Below are 22,769 nucleotides of genomic sequence, written 5' to 3' on the forward strand. Positions count from 1 at the left end.
GTCCCCATCATCACATGTCTTCCCTGTGTGTCCATCTCTATCTTGTCTCTTTTTATAAGGACAGCAGTCATACTGGTTTAAGGGCTCACCTTAATTCAATATGGTCTCAACTTGTAACAATCTACAACAAGCCTACTTCCAAATAACATAATACGGTTTCAGGGAAGATAAACATTTTGGGAGACACTACTCAACTCAGTACAACAAGTATGAAATGATAGAGATCCACACTGAGATGTTAGCAGCAACAATAGAAAGACACTGGACAAACTTTAGACTTATTTTAACAAACTGATAGAAGTTAATGAAGATTGAAAATAGAATTGTTGGGAGCTGTTATGACTTAACCTTTTGTAATACTTTGCCTTTGGGAGTCTAAAGAAAAACAGATACAAACGGGTTCCTTTCCTTATCTCTTGTCTTTTACATTGAAATCAAAATTATAGTCAAACACTCAAAAGCATCTCAGGCAGCTTCTCTTCAGACCCTGTTCTCCAGCACTCTGACCCATAATTGCCTCTATTTCATCTCCATTTGCAGGTTTAGAGTTGAGAGTCATCTTAAGTAAGACTATTTGTTCAGAGACTATTTCTCCTCTCAAGGAAACATATAGTTTGTATATTATTTGGCAAATATTTGTTGGATTATAAGCATAGTGATAGGAGCAATGAAAAGGGCAGATAAGCAGGCTCTTCATGTTACTTAAAGTCTTGATAGAGACACAAACAATGAACAAATAAGCTAATAAATAATAAATAAATTTTGATAATAATAAATTTTGAAACAAGTCATGATTACATGTGCCACAACAGAGAGTTCTGTGATTAGAAAAAAAACAGAGTAAGGGAAAAGAAGCTCGTAAGAGATGCTTACCTTGGTGATATAAAATTGGGAATTGAGACACAAAGTCAGACTTAAAGTCAAAAGAATCAGTGATATTACTTAGGTGGAGATTGTAGAACATTTGCCCAAAAGAAAGTTTATTCAGAATTTAAAACTATAAAATTGATGAAAATAGAATTGCTCTTACGGAGGTGGTTGGCAGGAGGTAAAGACATCCTACCTCCTTAGACCCTCCGTGGCCCAAAGATGATCCCTCGTCTGTAGAAACAGTTTGTAAAATTGCTGGTGATGGTAGAGAATAAGAGAATTTAGCTTACAGCACCCACGTGGTCTTGGGAAAATAACACAGTGTGTCTGAGCATCATACTCCTCATTAATAATTTATAAATTCTAATCTTTTAAACTCTGCAACTGAATTATCTAGGTCATTCTAAGCACATTCTACCAATGCAATAGTCATGGATTGCTCATTGATTAAAAAAAAAAAAGTGCTTCTTTTTAAATAAGAAAATGATATGATTAGCACGAAGATTAAAAATAACTTTACAGGCAAACAGAGGTAAAATAATACACATATGGGCATCTCTGCACTTCTTTCACTTCTGAGTTGACCTCTGTTCTACATTAAGATCAGATAAAATGCTTCTCTTGAACCATAATCTCGTAAGGATTTATTTCTCTACATAAGGCTCTCTGTATCTTCCCCTCCCCTTTCTCTTTCTGCTGTGGCATTTCATACAATTACCTTTTATCTTGATAATTGTATTCCTTTTAAGGTCTAAGTTCAGGAAAACAATTTTCAAAATCCTCATTGTTAGTCTCAGGTATACTTTTTCTCAAAAATCCAGGTTATACTTTTCTGCCCTGGGCTTCTTTCTCAGCAAGTCTTCTCTTTTTGAGTGTAACTCGTCTGTGTACAGCTGTGCTTTACTTGCAAATTAACATTCCTGCACAGTGAGTGCTTTTATAAACATGTTAAAAGTACTGGAATGAAGATGTTTGAAGAGACAGACAACAATCTACAGCAGGGTACCGAAACAAATTTTTCTTGATTCATTCCTCTTCATCTACATTTTGGATTTATTTTTCTCTTTTTGTCCTTAGCAACTTGGAAGTCTATTAGACTATTAACCTCTTATAAATGAGTTTTTGTAACATGATGAATCAGTACTCAAATTTTTGCTGAGGTTTCCGCCTACATCTGAAATGCTGTTACGTCCAGGATTATTCTTCAGAACTAGAAAAATTTTACCCTTTTTAAAATACGTATCTCACTCATCTTCTTTTATAGGAATCTTCCTTAACTGGGCTAATTGATATACTTCCGTTCGCATAATACTCTCATGATAGGGGCAATATTGAAGGTATGGGCTTTGAAGTTACAGGAAATAGGATGGTGTACTGGCTAACCCTGTACTAATTGTGTAATCTCAGACAAGTCACTATGTCTTGTAAGCCTTATATTCTTTATCTGCACATTGAAGTACATAAATAACTTAACTCCTGGGTTTAAGTAATAAAGTTAAGCATATAAAACACATTTTTTATTCAAATATTATAATAGTATAAAATGTGTTTCTTTTTTTTTTTTTTTTATGCCTTCAGCACCTGGTCTTCCTAAGTGATCTCCCATCCAAGTGCTAACCAGTCCCAACCCTGCTTAGCTTCTGAGATCAGATGGGATTGGGCTTGCTCAGGGCAGCATGACTGTGGACTAAAATGTGTTTCCTGAATGAACAAGAGTATATTACATTTTTAAAAGACTCCTAGTGAAAATAGGCTTTAATCAAGCAAATGACTGTGATATAGATATAGGGGGCCAGTGGTCATGATACTTAGATTCATAGAGAATTTTTTTCCAGTGGTCTTTAAATTATGCCAGATAGGAATCTATCTCATCTGATAATCTGCTCAAGTGATATAGATATTTGGAAATGTGAAATTTAACAAATAGATATTTTTAAAATATATTAAGGTAGCATGGTTACAGAAGCTTCTGAAGCAGACTGCCTAGGTTCAAATTCCAGCTCTACCACATTTATAAATTTAGACAAATTTTTAAACTCTCTTTAAAAGTTTTCTCTTTTACAAAATGGGGATAATTATAGAAATAGTTACATAAATTGAGTAGTAAAATAAATAAAATTTTTGGAAGGACCAATATATTTAATATAAGTAAAGTATTTATAATTTTCCTGGGATAAAGTAAGCATTGAGTACTTATTTGAATTATTTGAATTATGTACTTATTTGAATTATCACTCTATGCCAGGCACTTCACTAAGTGCAGGACATTCTGTGATGAATCTTGTGGAAGATAAGCATTGAGCACATAAACAGATATGAATATATAATTCCAAATTGTGATCACACCAAGAAGGAAAATAGGTATTGTAAAGCATGTAATAAGAAAGAATAGAATGAGGGTAAAAATTAAGGAGTTAAAAGATAAGCATTTTTACCAGGAAAAAATATTTTGGAATCTAAGGAATGATATATTTTCTCTCAATGTTATAGCATTTTTTTTAAATAAAGAAAAAAATGGAAACTTGATAAATTATTTTTATTATTATATATAAACCTTGCATAATTTTCTTTTTCTCACACATATATAAGTATACACACCTGCTCAGAGAAAGAATAAACACATTGTCTATTTTTATAGCCTATCAACTGAGAGTGTGTCAACCTCCACCACCTGTACCCAATGCTGAAATTTTGACAGAAGATGATGAATTTGAAATAGGTAAAGTCTGTTAAATTACTTTCAAGGAAAACACATTGTTAACAGAGGTATTTATTCAAAAAGAAACAAAAATAAAGAATAGTAATAGCCTGTCTTCAATCTTCTTTCCCTGGGTTGATGAGGATTGTTTAGAATTCTTAAGAATGGATAACAGTGAAAAAAGGAAAGGGAATATTACTTAAGAAGAAAGAAACTAAATTTCCAGGATGTACAGTTAGAAAACAGTGTGAGAATTTGAACTGTATAACTGTATAATGTTGCTGTAATAAACTCTTATTATTGCCACATTGATTTTGGTTGAGAAATGTAAGAAAATACCATTGGCCAATGTAAATTTAACTTAATATAAAAGCAATAACTAGAAATAATTTTTACTGCTTGATACATTTTAATGACTATCTTTCCTATACCAACCAGATTATTTCCTTACTTTTATTGCTCATATCCAACTGGTATATACCAGTACAGTCTTACTGGGAGTTTGTTTACTCTTGGCTTCTGTTCTGATTGGTCAATGCCTACGATTTACTAACTATTCAGTATTTTAAATAGCATCCCTGCTATTTTATATTTTAAAATCCCAGAATTTTATACTGATTAAAAATGACTGAAAGAAAAAATATTCTGCTTTTACAATAGAACATTATTAATTTTCACCTCATTGCTTATCTGAAGCTCCTTCTGTTTTTTTGGTTTTTTTTGTTTTTTAATAGGTGATATTATCAGGTACCAGTGTCTTCCAGGATTTACTTTGGTTGGTAATGCAATTCTGACATGTAGGTTAGGAGAACGACTCCAGATGGATGGAGCACCTCCAGTTTGTCAAGGTACCAATCATTATTATTATTTCTAAATATTTGTATTATGTTTAATTCAGTACTGGCAACATTGAGAAATATCCGTTTTATACAAATATTAAATATTTAACTGGCAGTAATGTTAAAAGTTATACAACTCATTTATGGTGTTTTTCATTACATTATTTGTCAGATTTAACTTTAAACATTTTTGATTCATCCAAGGTTTAATTTTTCTAGTTTATCCCAAAGTCAATTTAACTTAAATCAATTATTTTTTGCTGTGAATGGTAGAAATGCAGGTAAGAAAAATCATTTTAAATAAAGTCTGCAATGTGGCTTGCCTTTACTTGAAAGTAGTTTCTATTCTAACCAATAGATTCATTAAAGTTTAGAGCACCTGTTAAGTATGAGGATCTGAAGAAAAGAAAAAAAAACAAGTTATAAATGGTCCTGCTATGACGGCAACATAGCATTAAGGCTATGGGGGTGGGGTATAAAATCATATAATGTTTAACTGTTTATAGGCCAGGGGAAGTTTGATGGAGGCATTGCTCTCCACGTCATGGGTTACAAATTACAAGTGAGACTTTCTCTGTTAGAATAGGGATAGAGAAAAGGTGGTCCAAGTGACAGATGCATATGCAAAGACACAGAAGTGAAAGACAGTAGAGTATGGACTTCAAGAAATTCACCATATCAGAAGGGCAAGACCATGATGGACCTTGAATGATGCGCTAGAGTTTGGATGTTCAAGAATCATGTATTGTTAATTTGTGTAGCTCCTAGAGCCCAGAACAGGACCGAACACATAGTAACTAATTATAAATATTGGTTAACTTAAATAAAATTTGAATTGAATTTGATTATCCCTTTTTAGATTTTATTGATGTTTATTCTGTGAAATGGAAACTTGTGTCCTGTGTAGTGTCTTGACTATTATAAACATAAAACAAAAATTCTGTTTATTATTCCAAACATACTATAAGTAGTAATTAATATTTGATTTTCTACATTGTTGGAGTCCTTAAAGGAAAGACAGAAGGATTTTCATAAAGGGCTTTTACAGTAGCAAAAAGAAAAACATGTTTGGAGGTGTAAACCAGTGCCAGTGTGAGAATTTTCCTTGCAGTGTGTCAATGCTTTTAGAACATCTTAAAGTTGGTTGGGTATTCTGAAGTCTGTGAAGTATATTCCTGATATTTAAATGTCATTTATTCACCTTCCTTCTTTATACATGACTACTTTATATAGTACTTACAATAAATTATTAAGATTTATATTCAGATATTTAGACGTGTGAATGGAGAAGATAGAGTCTCAGTCTTTTGGGGGACTCTACGTGGGGAAGTAACTTGAGCAGGCAAAGGAAGGCACAAATAAGCAATTACATGCCGGCACTTCCATAACCCCAGTGTATGAACCACAGTATGAGCTCTTGGAGGACAACACTTCTTTTTTATATCTGGATTCCAATTCAATATGCTTTAAAATTAAAATAAATAAAACAATTCAGACAACCTAGTTATTTCACAACCCCTCATCTCTTAGAATTTCAATATCTTATTTTTAAAATCAGAATTTCTATAGATTGGTAATTGCATCTCTTATTCTGTAGAGAATACAAAAAAAAGACAATTTTTTGTCTCATAATAACATCAGATGCTAGCTAAAAGTTAATAAAGAATAAGTACATGTCAAGTTACTATATTAATGAATTGATCAAGCACTTAAGCTAAACGCTGACTTTACATTTTTGTTTGAGTTAATTCACAAGCTTGCTAAAATAGTCATTTATTCGGAATCTTTTATAACTAATCTACATTGTTTTTAGTCTATTTTAAATTATTTGATTTTTTTTCTACTTTTTCTACATGGGGCTGCATCATTTTTGTTATTCTTCCCTGGGTCCTCTTTAATTCTCTCACACTTAAAATATGGAAAGCAACTCTAAATGTGGTACATTTCAAAGAGATGAAATATAACAAGGATTCCATTTGGTGGTTAAAAAGTGGGGTCCATCTAGCTGAATCTGTGAGACTTTGTGCATTTTAAACTGTGTAAGCATCAGTTTCCTCATATGTATAATGCAGATAAAAATTGTATACACTTCTTAAAACTGTTGTGACAAATAAATGAGATAGTGCACGGAGGATGCTTAATAGTGTCTAACAGTCACAATCAATAAGTATTTACTTTTATTCTTGGTGGTGGTCAGACTTCTTGCTATATGTTGAATAATATGAGAATTGATTAATTTGTGTATTTACAATAAGTTTTATTGGATCGCATCAGTTTTTCCAAGTAATATGGAATATTTATTCAGTTCAGAACATTGGAGCCAAAACATTAAATAAAACATGGCACCTGCTTTTCAATAACCGTGGACGAGGAAGGGAGCCAAAAAAGTACAGAAGTAAGAGCCATGAAATTTCTAAAGGCAACAATAGAAGCATATATTATAGAGGCACAAAGAAGGAAATCAACAATTCTGCTTGGGCTGATGGAGGAGAGGTTTAGGAAGCGTTTCACAGAGGATGAGGCACTTGATCTGGGCCTTGAAATGGGCTAACATTTCAAATGCATCAGATGAGAGGACATTTGAAACAGGAGCACAAAAGAATTTCTTAAGTTCAAAAAGCTATAGGTGTTCATTGAATATATTAGGAGCATTCCTTTTCAGAGGAGGAGTGACAGGAAACAAAGCTGGGGAGGTGGGCAAGGACTGAGCTTAGAGGGTTTCGTGTCAAGCTATGAAGCTGCAGAGTGATTTTTAGTGAGGGAGGAATGCATTCGGTAACCCAAACAGTTACTTACTTTAGCTGAATATTCCAGAAGTATTAAATAGCTAGGCATACGCTAAATAAAACCTTCCTTAAAACTTACTTCAACTGGTCATATGGTTATATCCATCTTTTATTTCAATATGCCATAACTATATATTCACTGATGTTCTTCTCTTTTATGCATATTTTCTATTTTATTTGTGACCTTCGTTTATTTAGCTATTTATTTATTTTACATATTTTTTATTTTGTGAACAAAAATGGGAATGTTTCTCTTTTTAGCCTGAGAATGAACTGATATCATTTACTTAATAATTTTTTTAAATCTCAAAGTCATATTTAAAAAAGCATACTTCTCCAATTAAAGTAAAAGAAACAGAAATAAAAGCCAAAAAAAAAAAAAACAGGAAAGAAAGAAAACAAAGCAACTCAGACTTAGCTATACTATATTCTATTGTTGATTTTTTAAATATCTGTGTATTACTTATGGCAGGTTTTATTTTCAAGCTATTTTTTTTTCAAGTTATTTACTTGATTAGAGAGCAATCATATGTTGCCATAAGTCACTGCTTTACTTTTTTTTCCATCTTTACACTATTGGAGACTTTACAATTCAAAATATTTCTTTGTCGTTACACCCAGGAAATGATAAATATATAAATTCTTCATCTATTTATCTATATTCCAGCAAATATATTTGGTGTTTTCAAGCCTAGCTCATTTGAACAAACTGAAAAACAAGGATTTTCCTTAAGGCAGTGCTCTAATTTTTTTGAGATACAGTGCTAACACCAAAATGGAAGTTGTATAGTAATTGGATTAGAAAATGGCATGGAATATATGTCCAATTCACCAAACCCTCAAAAGGTATCTAGTCCACCCACCACTTCAGTTGCTTGAATGTCCCTTATAGTAACACTCAAAAATTAGTCCATCCTAAGTTTAAAAACTCTTTAGCGATGAGATATATAGGACACTTCAACTATTCTGACAAGTAGAGATTTCTTTGTTAAACTGAACTAAATCTTGTTTGGCATATATGAATTTACTCCTGTACAATGTGGTTTATACTGAGCAACTGCAAACCTCTTCCCACAACAGAGAACCTCAAATTCTTAAGAAAAACAAACAAAAAAAGGGCTGAAATGGAATCACTTGAGTTATAAAGATTTGATCATCTTGGTCACGCTTTTTGTAAATGCAAATTTACATAGATATTTGTATTTGGTTCACTGCATAATGCTATTGATGTTAACAATTAAAATTTAGTATACTTTGGAAGCTGTTACTTGATATTACATTTTTCTATCAACTTGTAACAAATTTTCTATATTTTTGTGTTGTGTATATATACACATATATATACACACACATATATGTGTATACACACACAAATTGTTATATATATTTGTGGGATGTATAGCAGAGGCATTGTTATGAAATAAGAAGAGCTTGTGCTTTACCTTACATTTATGGTCTGGAGATAACATGAAGAAATGAGAGGTAACTGGTGACCCCCAAATTGTGTTAAATTCTCATGGTATAAGCACATTCCTGACATCGAAAGTGGCTTTGCCTGGAATGAATACTTTGAGAGAGAGCAGTTTCCTCTTTGGCTTTACACACCTGAATGAGTTACAGTTTGAGGAAAGAAGAAAGTGAGTAAGAAAGTAAGGAAGGAAAAGGAAAGAACAGAGAGGAGGACATAAGACAAGGAAAGGTAAGGAAAGAATATAAAAAATAGAAGGAAATAAATGCATCATCTTTTAATTATTTAGCTATTTATTGTCCAGAAAAGTAATGCATCTTCCATGTAATTAAAAAAAGAAAGGAAATCAATGACATGAATTTATCGGTTATTACTCCACTTTTTGAACTGCAAGCTTAATACAAATTGTCTCTCCTAACACATAATTCAAGGTATTATCTCCTGTATAATACTGAACATGAAAGCAGAGTATCCAGTATTTAAAATGCAGTTTTCACAAAGGCCTAAAACACTAGCATTATGTAATAATATCTTTCTTTGACAGTGCTGTGTCCTGCCAATGAATTACGGCTAGATTCCACGGGAGTCATATTGAGCCCTGGATATCCTGACAGTTACCCAAATCTTCAAATGTGTGCCTGGAGCATTTCAGTAGAAAAGGGATATAATATCAGCATGTTTGTAGAATTCTTCCAGACAGAAAAGGAATTTGATGTTCTTCAGGTGTATGATGGTAACCATGGGTTATATTTATTGTATATTTATAAATTCAGTCCAAATACTCTATTTATACATGCAGACCTTCAGTATAAACAACCACTTATATGGTTTTATATTATATTTTTAGAGTATCAATATCAACTTTATTTGTATACCATATGAAAATTGTAGTTTACTTGGTTATTTTACAAATTATAGATTCTTTAGCTATGAAGTTAAAATGTTAAAAACAAACATTTTACATTATGTTTTAAGTTATTGTTGATAAGGTAGATTGGTTGTGAAACAATTTCACCATATTTAATACAATCCTAAAGTTATAAAATACTCAAGATAAATTGGGACATAATTATTCAGTTGTATCTAAATTATATTATTTTCTTTCTGAAGGACCAAATATTCAAAGTCCAGTGCTTATTTCCCTCAGTGGAGATTATTCATCTGCTTTTAATATAACAAGTAATGGTCATGAAGTTTTTCTTCAGTGGTCAGCAGATCATGGCAATAACAAAAAAGGCTTCCGGATAAGATATATAGGTATGTGATGCTTATAAATACAGTACAGATCTCACCTGCATCCTCAGTATGGTTATGATTAAAAAGCAGAGACACAGACATTATTCAACTAGACATGAAATTAAATCACAGTTCCTCCATTGATATTTCTTGAGCAATTTATGTAACTCCTTTGTCTCGGTTTCCTCATTATAATGATAATAATTCTACAACTAGGTCATATGATTTTTTAAAAGGTTAAAAGCACTTAGGATATCTATGACTTTTGTAAGTTAATTACCAAACTGATTTTTTAAAATTTTCTTATTAGTTTCAAGTATACAGTACATTGGTTAGACATTTATACAGTTTATGACACAATCCCCCTATTGGCTCTTTCTCTCCTCTGGCTCTCCACCTAGCCATTACATTAATGCTAACTGCTCCCCATCCCAGTGACAATCTACCAGCTGCTAATTTGTACTTTTTTAACCCTACACCCCTTTCTCCCAGCCCCGCAACCTCCTTCTCTCTGCCGTCACCAAACTGTCCTCTGTATTTGTGAGTCTGTTTTTAATTAGTTTGTTTTTATTCCTTAGAATCCTCATGTAAATGAAATCATATGGTATTTATCTTTCTCTGTCTGACTTATTTTACTTACCGTAATAACGTCTAAATCCATCCATGTCATTGCTAATGGTAGGATTTCATTTTTTTTTGATGGCTGAGTAATATTCCATCGTATATATGAGCCATAATTTCTTTATCCAGTCATCTATTGACGGACATTTAGGTTACTTCCATATCTTGGCTATTGTAAATTGTGCTGCCATGGACATAGGGATGCATAAATCTTTACAAATTATTGTTTTGGTTTTCTTTGGATAAATGCTCAGAAGTACAATTCCTAGGTCAAAGGTATATCCATTTTTAATTTGTCGAGAAACCTCCAGACTGTTTTAGATAGTGGCTGTACCAATTTGCAATCCCACCAACATTGTACGAGAGTTCCCTTTTCTCCACATCCTCGCCAACACTTGTTCTTTGATTTATTGTTGATAGCCATTCTGACAGGTGTGAAGTGATATCTCACTGTGATTTTAATTTGCATTTCTCTGATGATTAGTGACCTTGGGCATCTTTTTATATGTCTATTGGCCATCGTTATGTCCTCTTTGGAGAAATAGCTGTTCAGGTCTTCTGCTCATTTTTTAACTGCATTGTTTGTTTCCTTGTTGAGTTGTGTGAATTCTTTACATATTTTGGATAGTAACCACTCGTCAGATGTATCATAAGCAAATACCTTCTCCCATTCAATCGGTTGTCTTTTTGTTTTGATGATGATTTTGTTTGCTGTGCAAAAACTTTTTAGTTTGATGTAGTCCCATTTGTTTAATTTTTCTTTTATTTCCCTTGCTCGAGGAGATATGTCCAAAAAGAAATTACTATCAGAGAGATTACTGCCTATGTTTTCTTCTAGAAGTTTTATAGTTCCAGGTTTTACATTTAATTCTTTAATCCATTTTGAGTTTATTCTTGTATATAGTGTAAGAAGGTGGTCCAGTTTCTTTTATTTTTTGTATATACCTGTCCAATTTTCCCAGCACCATTTATTGAAGAGACCGTCTTTACTCTGTTGAGTATTCTTGCTTCCTTTGTCATAGATTGAATGACCATATAAGCAAGGAATTATTTGGGGGCTCTCTTTTCTATCCCATCAATCTATGTGTCTGTTTTTATGTCAGTACCATGCTGTATTAATTACTGTAGCCTTGTAGTATAGTTTAATATCAAGAAGTGTGATACCTCCAGCTTTGTTCTTCTTTCTCAGGATCACTGTGGCTATTCAGGGTCTTTTATGGTTCCATAAAAATTTTAGGATTATTTGTTCTAGCTTTCTGAAAAATGCTATTGGTATTTTGATAGGGATTGCATTGAATCTATAAATTGCTTTGGGTAGTATGGCCATTTTACTGATGTTGATTCTTCCTATCCATGAGCATGGTATATGCTTCCATTTATTTGTATCTTCAATTTCTTTTTTCAATGACATAATTTTCGGAGAACAGGTCTTTTACCATCTTGGTTAATTTGAATCCCAAGTGCTTCATTTTACTGTTTTCAATACAATTGTAAACGAGATTGTTTTCTTAATTTCTCTTTCCAAAAGTTCATCATTGGTGTATAAAAATGCCACTTACTTCTGAATATTAATTTTGTATATTGCTACTTCACTGAATTCATTGATCAGTTTTTTGGTGGAATCTTTAGGGTTCTCTTTATATAGTATATCATGTCTTCTGCAAATGACAAGTTTTACTTCTTTCTTCCAATTTCAATACCTTTTATTTCTCTTTCTTGTCTTATTGCTTTGGCTAAGACTTCCAATACAATGTTGAAGAGGAGTGGTGAAAGTGGACATCCTTGTCTTGTTCCTTATCTTAAGGAAAATGCTTTTAACCTTTCCCCATTGAGTATGATGTTAGCTGTAGGTTTGTCATATATGGCTTTCATTATGTTGAGGTATGTTCCCTCTGATCCCACTTTGCTGAGAGTTTTTATGAAAAATGGATGCTGGATTTTATCAAATGCTTTTTCTGCATCTATTAGTATGATCATATGATTTTTATCTTTCAATTTGTTAATGTGGTATATCACATTAATTGATTTGTGGATATTGTACCAGCCTTACATCCCAGGAATAAATCCAACTTCATCATGGTGTTTGATATTTCTAATGTACTGCTGAATCTGGTTTGCTAATGTTTTGTTGAGAATTTTTACATCAGCACTCATAAGAGATATCAGCCTATAGTTTTCTTTTTTTGTAATGTCTTTGTCTGGTTTTGGAATCAAGGTAATGGTTTTCTCATAAAAAGAGTTAGGGCGCCTTTCCTCTTCTCAAATTTTTTAGAATAGTTTGAGAAGAACAGGTGATAATTCTTTTTTGACTATTTGGTAAAATTCACCTATGAAGCCATCTGGTCCAAGATTTTTGTTTTTTGGGGGAGGTTTTTGATTACTGATTCTATTCATTGGTGGTAATAGGTCAGTTCAGATTTTCTGTTTCTTCTTAACTCAGTCTTGGGAGATTATTTCTAAGAAAGTATCCATTTCTTCCACTTTGTCCAGTTTGTTGGTGTATAATTGTATAATCCTATTTGCATGAAATATCTTTTTCCATCGCTTTACTTTCAAACTGTGAGTATCATTTGATCTGAAGTGGGTCTCTTGAAGATATACATTATTTAATAACTCCCTTAAATGACAAGCTTAAACTAAAGATAAACTTAAGCTGGTAAAATACTCATTTTCATTGTTATTCATCTCTTTGTGATACTTGCTAAATATATTAAATAATGAAAAATAAAGTGAGGAGCACATAATTTAAACACTTATTTTTATCATTACTGCTTTTTATTGAATAATATTTAGAAATATGAGGGCTGAAAATACTTTTTAATACCAAAATGAAATAACTTTTTCTATATGCCTTTCTGTTTATAAGGTCTACTGATACTGTGTCAATAATTCTCTTGTTGAGTAAGTGTGTATAAGTAGTTCTCCATTATATGAAGGTTATGTTTCTTTTCTCTATTGCCATGTCATGTCATGGGTATGTATGTGCTCAATAGCATAAGACTTCAAGACCAGTCTGCTTTCTCCTTCTATACAGTATTCAGAGCATGTCTCCTCAAGCCATCGGTCATTGCTAATCACTTCAACTGAAATTATTTTCATAAGTATTTATGTCTCAGTAAACAATTCTGAGATAACAATTCTGTCATAGACAAATAAATTTTGAATACCAGTTCTAAAAATATACTCTCAAATTTTATTCATACAAATAACTTTGTATAACGTAGAATGTACAAATAAAACAATTTTTGTCTGTTTACTTTGATTTTAAAACCATAAGATGATACTTTGGTTTTAATTTAATATTTTGCATATTACATAGTATTTGGTAACTTGTCACTATATTATATAGTAACATCAGTAACATTATATTGCTAATATATTTACAAGTTTTATCCTACAATATATTTCTGTTAAATTTTAAAATGTGATTAAGTCTGCAAAAGAGAAATGTTTTAAAAAATTGAAATATATCATCCATTCATAATTTATGCCTTGGTCCTTAAGATTTTTCATATTTGAATTTATGTTTCTATCATATGAACAATGTAAATGTCTTTTTGTTAAAGTTGTACCCAAAGATAACATTTAAAAGTCCGCCCATTAAATTATATTTTTAGTAATAACAAAAACTTAAAAATAAACCATTCAAATCAAGCAATTTAAGCATTAGATTGACCACATTATAGACTAAATCCTTATGTTTATATTTATGATAAATTTAAATATATATTATTGTGAAAACACCAGTTTCAGCCCCAAGAACAGCTTGACATATTGAATATATATTTTTCCTTTAGAAGTGACAGGTTATGACATATATATTCTAAGTTTAATCTATTTTCTACGATTTACCCCTAAAGTCTCATTTTTCTCAGATGAATACATTGAAGTTTCAAAGGGTAAATGGATCCTGCCAGGCTGAATAGTCTCAAAAGTACATATATATGAAAAAGCCATTTGACATTATCTTTTGACATTTCAGACTTCAGGAGATGAAAAAAGTTTTATTTTATTGGCATTTTTTATCACCATATGTAAGCATTCTTGACAGCATGGAAACTCTTTGCTAGCTGGGAGAGAGGATTATAGAATATGGGGGATCTTTTTTGACATCAACCAAAATTAAATGCATGATCTAACATGATATCGTGTCTGGAGATACCTTCAAAGTGACATGTAAACAACATGCTCTAAAATATTCCTACCAAGGCTGTGGCATTTAGGCCCTTTTAAAGACAAAAAATATAGCTTCCAAAATTTTCTGAATTATTTGTAGGGCTTTTAGACCTCTGGGGTGTTAACAAAGGGTAATATATTTGAACTCAAAACACAGCCTCGGTGACAATAAGAATTAGAAGAAGAAAGCCCAGAGATATGTCTCATAAAAGTCATGTCACTAGATTGTCAAAACGATAGAAAATAACATGATGTTCCTATGAAGTAAAATAGATGGCCTATTTTTAAGTACTGGTGTTCGCTTACAGGTTTTTATAATTCTGAGTTGTAAAGAATTGCTGATTCATTAATTATACAGTGATTATTTTTTTCTTTTGAAAAGCTTTTTACTGTAGTACCCCAGAATCCCCACCTCATGGATACATTATCAGTCAGACAGGTGGACAGCTTAATAGCGTGGTCCGCTGGGCCTGTGATCGAGGATTTCGACTTGTTGGTAAAAGCAGTGCTGTGTGCAGAAAATCTTCCTATGGGTACCATGCGTGGGATGCACCGGTCCCTGCTTGTCAAGGTACAGTATATTATTCAAAAAAGGATAAAAACATTACTCTTAATCCTTTTTAATTTTTTTCTTTTAGATCACTGAAATTTCCAAAAATATAAATATTCATAAGCTTATTATAGATGCCGCTGATGAAAATAATGCTTAAAAACACAGAATGATAAATTTGAGAATGAGACTCATTGTTTTGAATTCTTCATTTGTTGTTATGTGATTTATGATTTCATCCACTTATATACATACTCTACTCGTACATCTATCATTTCAGTTACTTTGTTGTCAGAAAGCGATTGACCCAGAGCTGGATGTTGTATTAGTGTGGAGTCTGCAAAAAGAATAGAGAGGATAAGAGTTCACTAAAGACTTTCACTCTGAATATGCAAAAATGTGCAATCAAAGCAACAAATTTAAAAGAGGAAAATGTAGCTAGCAACCATGTTATGTTTTCTTTACTGTTTAGCCAACTCAACACAGATATGTCTTACGTTTTCATTTGTATTTTGTTAAAAATCAAAGCACTGTCTAAGCATCGTATCCTGCTATGGCAAGCATATGGACAAGCTACTTAATCGATAAATGGCACACTTTACAGCTTTAGACTAGGTCTTCTTTTTAAAAAGTTGTTGAGTCTCTTAGCTAGATATAATCACAAAGATGAGTTCAGCATCAGTTACACAAGAAAATCAAGTGTCTTGGACTTTGAAAATTTTCAAATATTTAACATCACACTTTTGTCAATATGAAATTAAATTTTATATTTGATTTATTCTACCCAGAATGTGGAGGTATATATAACTACGAACTCTCACATTAAAAAACTGCAGAACACTCTCAGTTAATAAATAATGGGTTTTACCTATAATTTACTTAATGGGGACAATTTTTACAAAACAAATAAAATATAAAATAGAACAATTAAAATGTAAAATTAACAGCAAATTAAAATGTGCATAGAATAGCTATTACCTGACATCTGAAATGGCTTCTTTTACCTATTAAATTGCAATTTCAAATTTATGAAAAGATAGTTCTCACAGGCATGCATAAATGAGAAATGAAAGAACTATTGTTTCCTTGTTCTATTGATGCAGGAAACTAACCACTTATTAGAATTCGGAAAGTATCATAACTTTACAGAGTTACAAACACTGAAGTCGCTGGCTTCATATAAAATAGATATATTTTAATAAACTGTCAAAACATCTGCTTTCCTTTGACCAATGAATACCAGCAGTATTTACAAATTCTTAGTATTAACTAATTTTCCAGAACTAGTTTGGGAAAGAATCTTTGATCTCATAATTTCAGAATCATGGGAATTTAAAATATGTATATATAATTGTCTCTAAATCATATATTTTAAATAAACATTAAAATGCTCTGAACTTTGAATTATTACATTTAGTTATATAATAATTATTTATATACATTTAATACAGATAATAATCTTTAAGAAACCTTTAGGGAAAATAATTAACTTTTGGTTAAAATATATTCTGAACTATCTGAAAGTTTGAAATTTTTGAGTCAGCTGTATAATTTCATTTTTTTGTATATGACATGTATATATGGAGTTATGTTTTTTCATTGCTCTTGATTTAAAATTTTTCACAATTAGAATAAGTAAATTGAAATGCAGTTTAAAAAATATATTTGGCATATTAAAATGATAAAATATTTGTAATTCAAAGATCCATTTCCAAAATTGATATTTTATTATCACTGAACAATGTTAAAAGATTAATTATCTTCTAATAGTTTGTTTTATGTGACCTGTCTCTTTTTGGATATAGATAATAAAAATATAATGGTTAAATGTCATTGGGAAGAGCTATTCTCAGAATGCAAATTTTATTTTGTTCCAAATTTGTTTTACATTCTTCATGTTTATTCTTCTCTCTTCAGTATCTTTATGCATATATATTTACTTGATCTACGGTAACACAAAGTGAACACAGTAAAGGATAGAAAACTTAGTCTACTGTCTCTATTTGGGTTTGGCTTTCTGTTTTATTTCTTTGTCTGCACATCATATAGCCATTCATTGATTCCCCCGACAGTAATTGAACCATTTTCATCCCACTATACAGTTGAGTATTACACAGTGTTATGTAGAAACTATTGCTTTCTAATCCTTGCCTCATTTTTAATTTGCGCTTTTTAAAAAAAGTTCTGTAGAGAAGCCTCTTTGACAACCACTCAGTGATGATGGTTCTTCTGAACTTGGTTCATTTTCTTTTTTTAGTGAAAAGTTAAATGTAAGCTATCCACAGGCACAGCTGTTGTTCTATCATTTTAGTACGTTGTCTTTTTTTTTCAGTTCTTAAATATAACCATTTCATACTAACCAAATATATGGAACCTATACTATTTAACCTGTATTCTCTTTAAAATTTGATCAAAGTTCAACCTGTACTATAGCAATTTACAATTAATTTTTAAAAGATCAGTTAATATGTAATTTTTGATGTTGAAATTCCTAGAAGTCCTAAGTGGAAATATAAACATTTCTTTAACAGATGTCAGGAAACCATTTACATTTGCAACACTATTTTAGAGGTTCTGTAATTAGGTAGCAGCGATAATAACATAATTATATGAAATTGCTTAAGTAATTTATTAAGTCAGAGTTACTGCTTTTCTGTTCATAATTTGCAGCTTATCAGATTACAAAATATCAAACTATTCACCAGTAGAGAATCTCCCACTTAGTTTTGAGAATTTTATATAGATTTCACTAAGATGTTTTCACTTTATAGTCAATTCACATGGATTAATTAAATTTAAACACCTTACTGTTGGATTTATAAGAGAAGTAGAATCAATTTTAGGTTGAAATGGGAGGTACGTAAAAGGAACACAGCATCTGTAAATATTCAAGTTCGTGGGTCTTATCTATCATTTATTTATGTCATTTCTTTCTGTTCTTTATTTCTTTTGATATGAGAGAAATATAGTTACCAGTCTAAAGTATTTTTGTTAAACTGGTAAGACTATATATTTCAGAATTCAGAAATTTTCTGATTTTATAGAGGTAATACAGTACATATACCAGGTATTTACATAATAACTCCAGCTGGTTCTGGGGCAACACCCATATTCAAATACACTAATCTTTTTGCTGCAGAGATATTTAAATTTTTACACATATTAATATGACATAAAAGATAGAAATAATTTCACAAATTGTATTCTTTGGACACTTGTGTTTTTTTCTTTTTTTGGAGATATGAATTGTGTATTTGTAGAGCAAAGATGGAAAACAATCAGGAGATTTCTGTATAATCATTTGAATTTATAAGATGAAAATATCTTATATACAATAAACTATTTAAAAATTTACTGTAATTATCACATTATGATAAAACTAATTTTCACCAAATTCAGATTTATTATGGATAAAAACCAAAACATCTAACATATCAATGAAATGTAAGAAATCTAAAGTAGGTTTTAAGATAATAAGTCTTGGCCTTATGTTTATTAAAAATATCATATGATATTCCATGGATAGTGTCCAAGCATATAGAATTTTGCTGTACCTAAAACAAAGCAATATCCAGCTTCCAGGTAAAATAAATCTATTTGTTTTATTCTTGGCCAAACTCCTGATGAATATTGGTTACCACTGCCTTTATAATCTTTAATGATTATCTGTCAACTTGAATTGACCAAACTTGCTATGTGGTAGTCCAGTCATGGGTTAACACTACACACACTCTGTATATACCCAGCTTCTATTCTCGTATAATCTATATGAATGCAGATAACCATCACATGCTGACAAGAAACTAAGTAGGAAACCAGAAATAAAGCATACTAATGTATGGATTCACCAATTAAAAAACACATTCAATAGGAGTTTGAAATAAATTATTTAAAAAGTTATGGTTCAGAAAAGCATTTTTAAGTGGTATTCTAAATATTTTCCAGAGAAATTAATAAAATCTCAAATAGTTTTACATGCTTTACAGTTTAAGAGACATATCTAAGAAATTAAGTACTTTTCTATATCTGTGATTTTGTATATATGTATTTATCCTAGCAATTTCCTGTGGGATACCTAAAGCTCCAACAAATGGAGGAATACTTACAACAGACTACTTAGTAGGAACCCGAGTTACCTATTTTTGTCATGATGGATATAGATTGTCATCTAAGGAACTGACCACTGCCGTGTGCCAATCCGATGGAACTTGGAGCAATCATAACAAGACTCCTCGCTGTGTTGGTATGTTTGTTATGAAAATCTCATCACTTGTGTTTATATTGGCATCTTATATGATTTGAAATTTTATGTGTTGTTTAAATTTTAGAACTAATTCCTAAAAGGAAACGTGATGTCTAAGAGGGAAATAAAAGGTAATTTAGCTGTCAGGTGCAATGAATAATTGGAAGACAATTTAAGGACTTTGCACTCATTTTTGAAACTCCAGAATATTATGTCAACAAATAAAAGTGACTTATTTTACATAACAGAGTATCAAAAAATCATCCATCAGTTAACATGTATTTCAATGCAGAGGCCCTTGAAAAATTTTTTTGAAATTTGCATTAATAAAATTATATTTCAGTACATTCAGCCCTGATTTTTATAAGGTTACATGATGATGCTGAGATGATATATAACTTTTGGTTTTGGTCAGTATTCTTTAGGTTACTTGCATTTAGAATATTTACCATTGCTGTCATTACTAGTTTAAAAGGTAAATGTTATATAATGGTGATAGAATATAATTCCGATAAAACATTTGGTAGCAAAAGGATTAGAAAATGTTGATTTAAATAAAGTCTTTGATATTTATCTATATGTCAATTATTTTTTCTCATTTAGTACTATCATTTTAACTTAGCTGTGATTTCATTTAAAAGAGGATTGTTAAATTATTTGCAGTCAACATAGATGTCTAATAATGCTTCTACTTATCTTACATTGAGCAAATTTTGAATAAGCCAAATTTATATCACAACTCTTGCATAAAAAGACCATTCTTATAAAACAAATTTTCTCAAAATATAGTTCTTCCAAAACATCTAAAGAAATAAGAGAGTACATCATTTCCATATCTTGCCTGTTGTGACTAATGCTGCAATGAACTTGAGAATACACACATCTCTGAGATTCTGACTTCCTTTTCTTTGGATACATGTCTAGTAGAAGGATTGTTGAATCATATGGTAGTTCTGTATTTAAATTTTTTAAGAACATCCATACTGCTGTATGCATGTATTCCATAATTGCTGTACCAGTTCAAATTCTCGCCATCTTGTACACATCCTGTCACTTATTCCTCAATAAAGCTGTACAAAGACTGAAATGCGAAATAGCAGTAAATGTTCAAGAGGCTTCCAGTAGTATTATAGAGCTGGGGAGTGGGTCAAAATGATTAATATGTAAAAGAAATAAAAAACAAATGCTAAAGGATCTTGTATGGCACAATAGTGAGTGAATTAAGGTATGTGAAGGATGGAATATACATGAGATACAATTAAGAAGTAGAATAGACATGGTTGACTTATTACCATTTATGTTCTTGGTTTTTGAATAGTCGTTACATGCCCAAGCATCAATTCCTTTACCTTGGAACATGGAAGATGGCGAATTGTGAATGGCTCCCATTATGAATACAAAACCAAAGTAGTTTTCAGCTGTGACCCTGGTTATCATGGGCTAGGTCCTGCTTCTATTGAATGTCTTCCTAATGGTACCTGGAGTTGGAGAAATGAAAGGCCATATTGCCAAAGTAAGTATACACTCTGCTAAATTTATTTCATAAGCTGTCTTTGGTGATTAAATTGCTTAATCACTCCTTTTCCAAACACACTAGAGTAGTAATAAGATAATATTATTTAAAAGGTCATTTATTCTCATTACATTTACAGTTTTTCTACATATTTTTTTAAATTAGTAAATGCTTATGAAAAAAGCATAGGCTTTGGATTTAGAAATCCTGTGTTTGAATGCTAGGTCTATCTCCACAACAACTAGATAATGTTTATTGCATACTTACAACTTGCCAAGCACTGCTTTTAGCCCTTTATGAATAAATGAAATGTGTTATTTCATTTATTCCTTAGTTCTCATTCTTTAAATTAGTCGATATTATTATATTCATTTTATCAAAAAGGAAACTATATCTTAGATTAAATTATTTTATACAACTCATAGAGCCTATAAATGGTAGAGAAATTGGATTCAATCCAACTAGTCTGCCTACAACCCCTGGCTTTTAATCACTATGTTATATAATGTTTATTCTTTTTAACTCAAATTTCTTAAACTAGAAAATTACTAAAATGCCTATCTCATAGTTATTATAAAGATTTAATTGTATGAAGTGTTAAAAATATCAGCTAGAACCTGCTTCACAGGAGGAGCTCAATAAGTATTTATTGAATCAAATTAAACATTAAATCATGCTATTTCCATGCATTCTTATAGTATAATATAAATGGCCAGTGTTTAATGTACATAAACTAACCGAACTTAGGATATTCAAACGAAATATTTTTTTAAATTAAATTTATTGGGGTGACGTTGGTTAATATGATTATGTAGGTTTCAAGCATACAATTCTATAATGCATCATCTGTTTATTTCATTGTGTGTTCACCACCCAAAGTCAAACCTCTATTCATCACCATATATTTAACCCCCTTTACTGTTTTCTACCTCCCTCCTCCCAACTTTTCCTCTGGTAACTATTAAACTATAGTCCATGTCCATGAGTTTTTGTTTGTTTGTCTTGTTTATTTGTTGCTTTTAGTTTTATAGCCCACGTATAAGTGAAATCATATGTTCTCGACTTACTGCGTCTGACTTATTTCACTTAGCATGATATTTTCAAGATCCACCCGTGTTGTCACAAATGACAGTATTTTACCTTATGGCTAAGCAATATTTTTTATATATGTACCATATCTTCTTTATCCAATCATTTATCAAAGGACACTCTGGTTGTTTCCATGTCTTGGCCACTGTGAATAATGCTGCAATGAACATAAGGCTACACATGTCTTTATGGATAAATGTTTTCCAGTTTGGAGGTAGATACTCAGAAAAGAGATTACTGGGTTATATGGTAATTCTATTCTTAATTTTTTGAGGAACCTCCATACTGTTTTCCTTAGCGACTGCCAATTTACATTCCCACCAGCAGTGTATGAAGGTTCCTTTTCCCCACAACCTCTCTAACACTTATTTTTACATGTCTTGCTGATAATAGCCATTCTAACAGGTGTGAGAGAGTTCAAGAAGTAAAAAGCATGGTTTTGTTACAAGTGCATATTGACTTTGTTTTTAAGCATTTTAACTTTTTTATTGTTTTGAAGTTATTTCCTGTGGAGAACTACCTACACCTCCAAATGGAAATAAGATTGGAACTCAGACTTCATATGGCTCCACAGCCATATTTACGTGCGATTCAGGATTCATGCTTGTGGGCTCTGCTGTACGAGAATGCCTTTCTTCAGGTCTGTGGAGTGGATCTGAAACCAGATGCCTAGGTACAGA

At 31.4% G+C, this 22,769-nt stretch overlaps 1 protein-coding gene across 1 annotated transcript in view; it reads left to right on the plus strand.

Annotated features, from left to right (window-relative positions):
- The window catches only part of CSMD3 (CUB and Sushi multiple domains 3), a 1,016,080-nt gene that overhangs the window by 927,432 nt on the left and 65,879 nt on the right, over positions 1–22,769 (plus strand). Inside the window, exons 46-53 of the mRNA XM_006916698.2 lie at positions 3,509–3,589; positions 4,303–4,416; positions 9,206–9,394; positions 9,772–9,918; positions 15,077–15,265; positions 19,302–19,487; positions 20,806–21,000; positions 22,589–22,762. Coding sequence (XP_006916760.1) covers positions 3,509–3,589; positions 4,303–4,416; positions 9,206–9,394; positions 9,772–9,918; positions 15,077–15,265; positions 19,302–19,487; positions 20,806–21,000; positions 22,589–22,762 — 1,275 coding nt within the window. The remainder of the gene's footprint in view (positions 1–3,508; positions 3,590–4,302; positions 4,417–9,205; positions 9,395–9,771; positions 9,919–15,076; positions 15,266–19,301; positions 19,488–20,805; positions 21,001–22,588; positions 22,763–22,769) is intronic.

This window comes from Pteropus alecto, unplaced genomic scaffold, assembly GCF_000325575.1.
Source record: "Pteropus alecto unplaced genomic scaffold, ASM32557v1 scaffold164, whole genome shotgun sequence".
NCBI classification, from domain to species: Eukaryota; Metazoa; Chordata; class Mammalia; order Chiroptera; family Pteropodidae; genus Pteropus; species Pteropus alecto.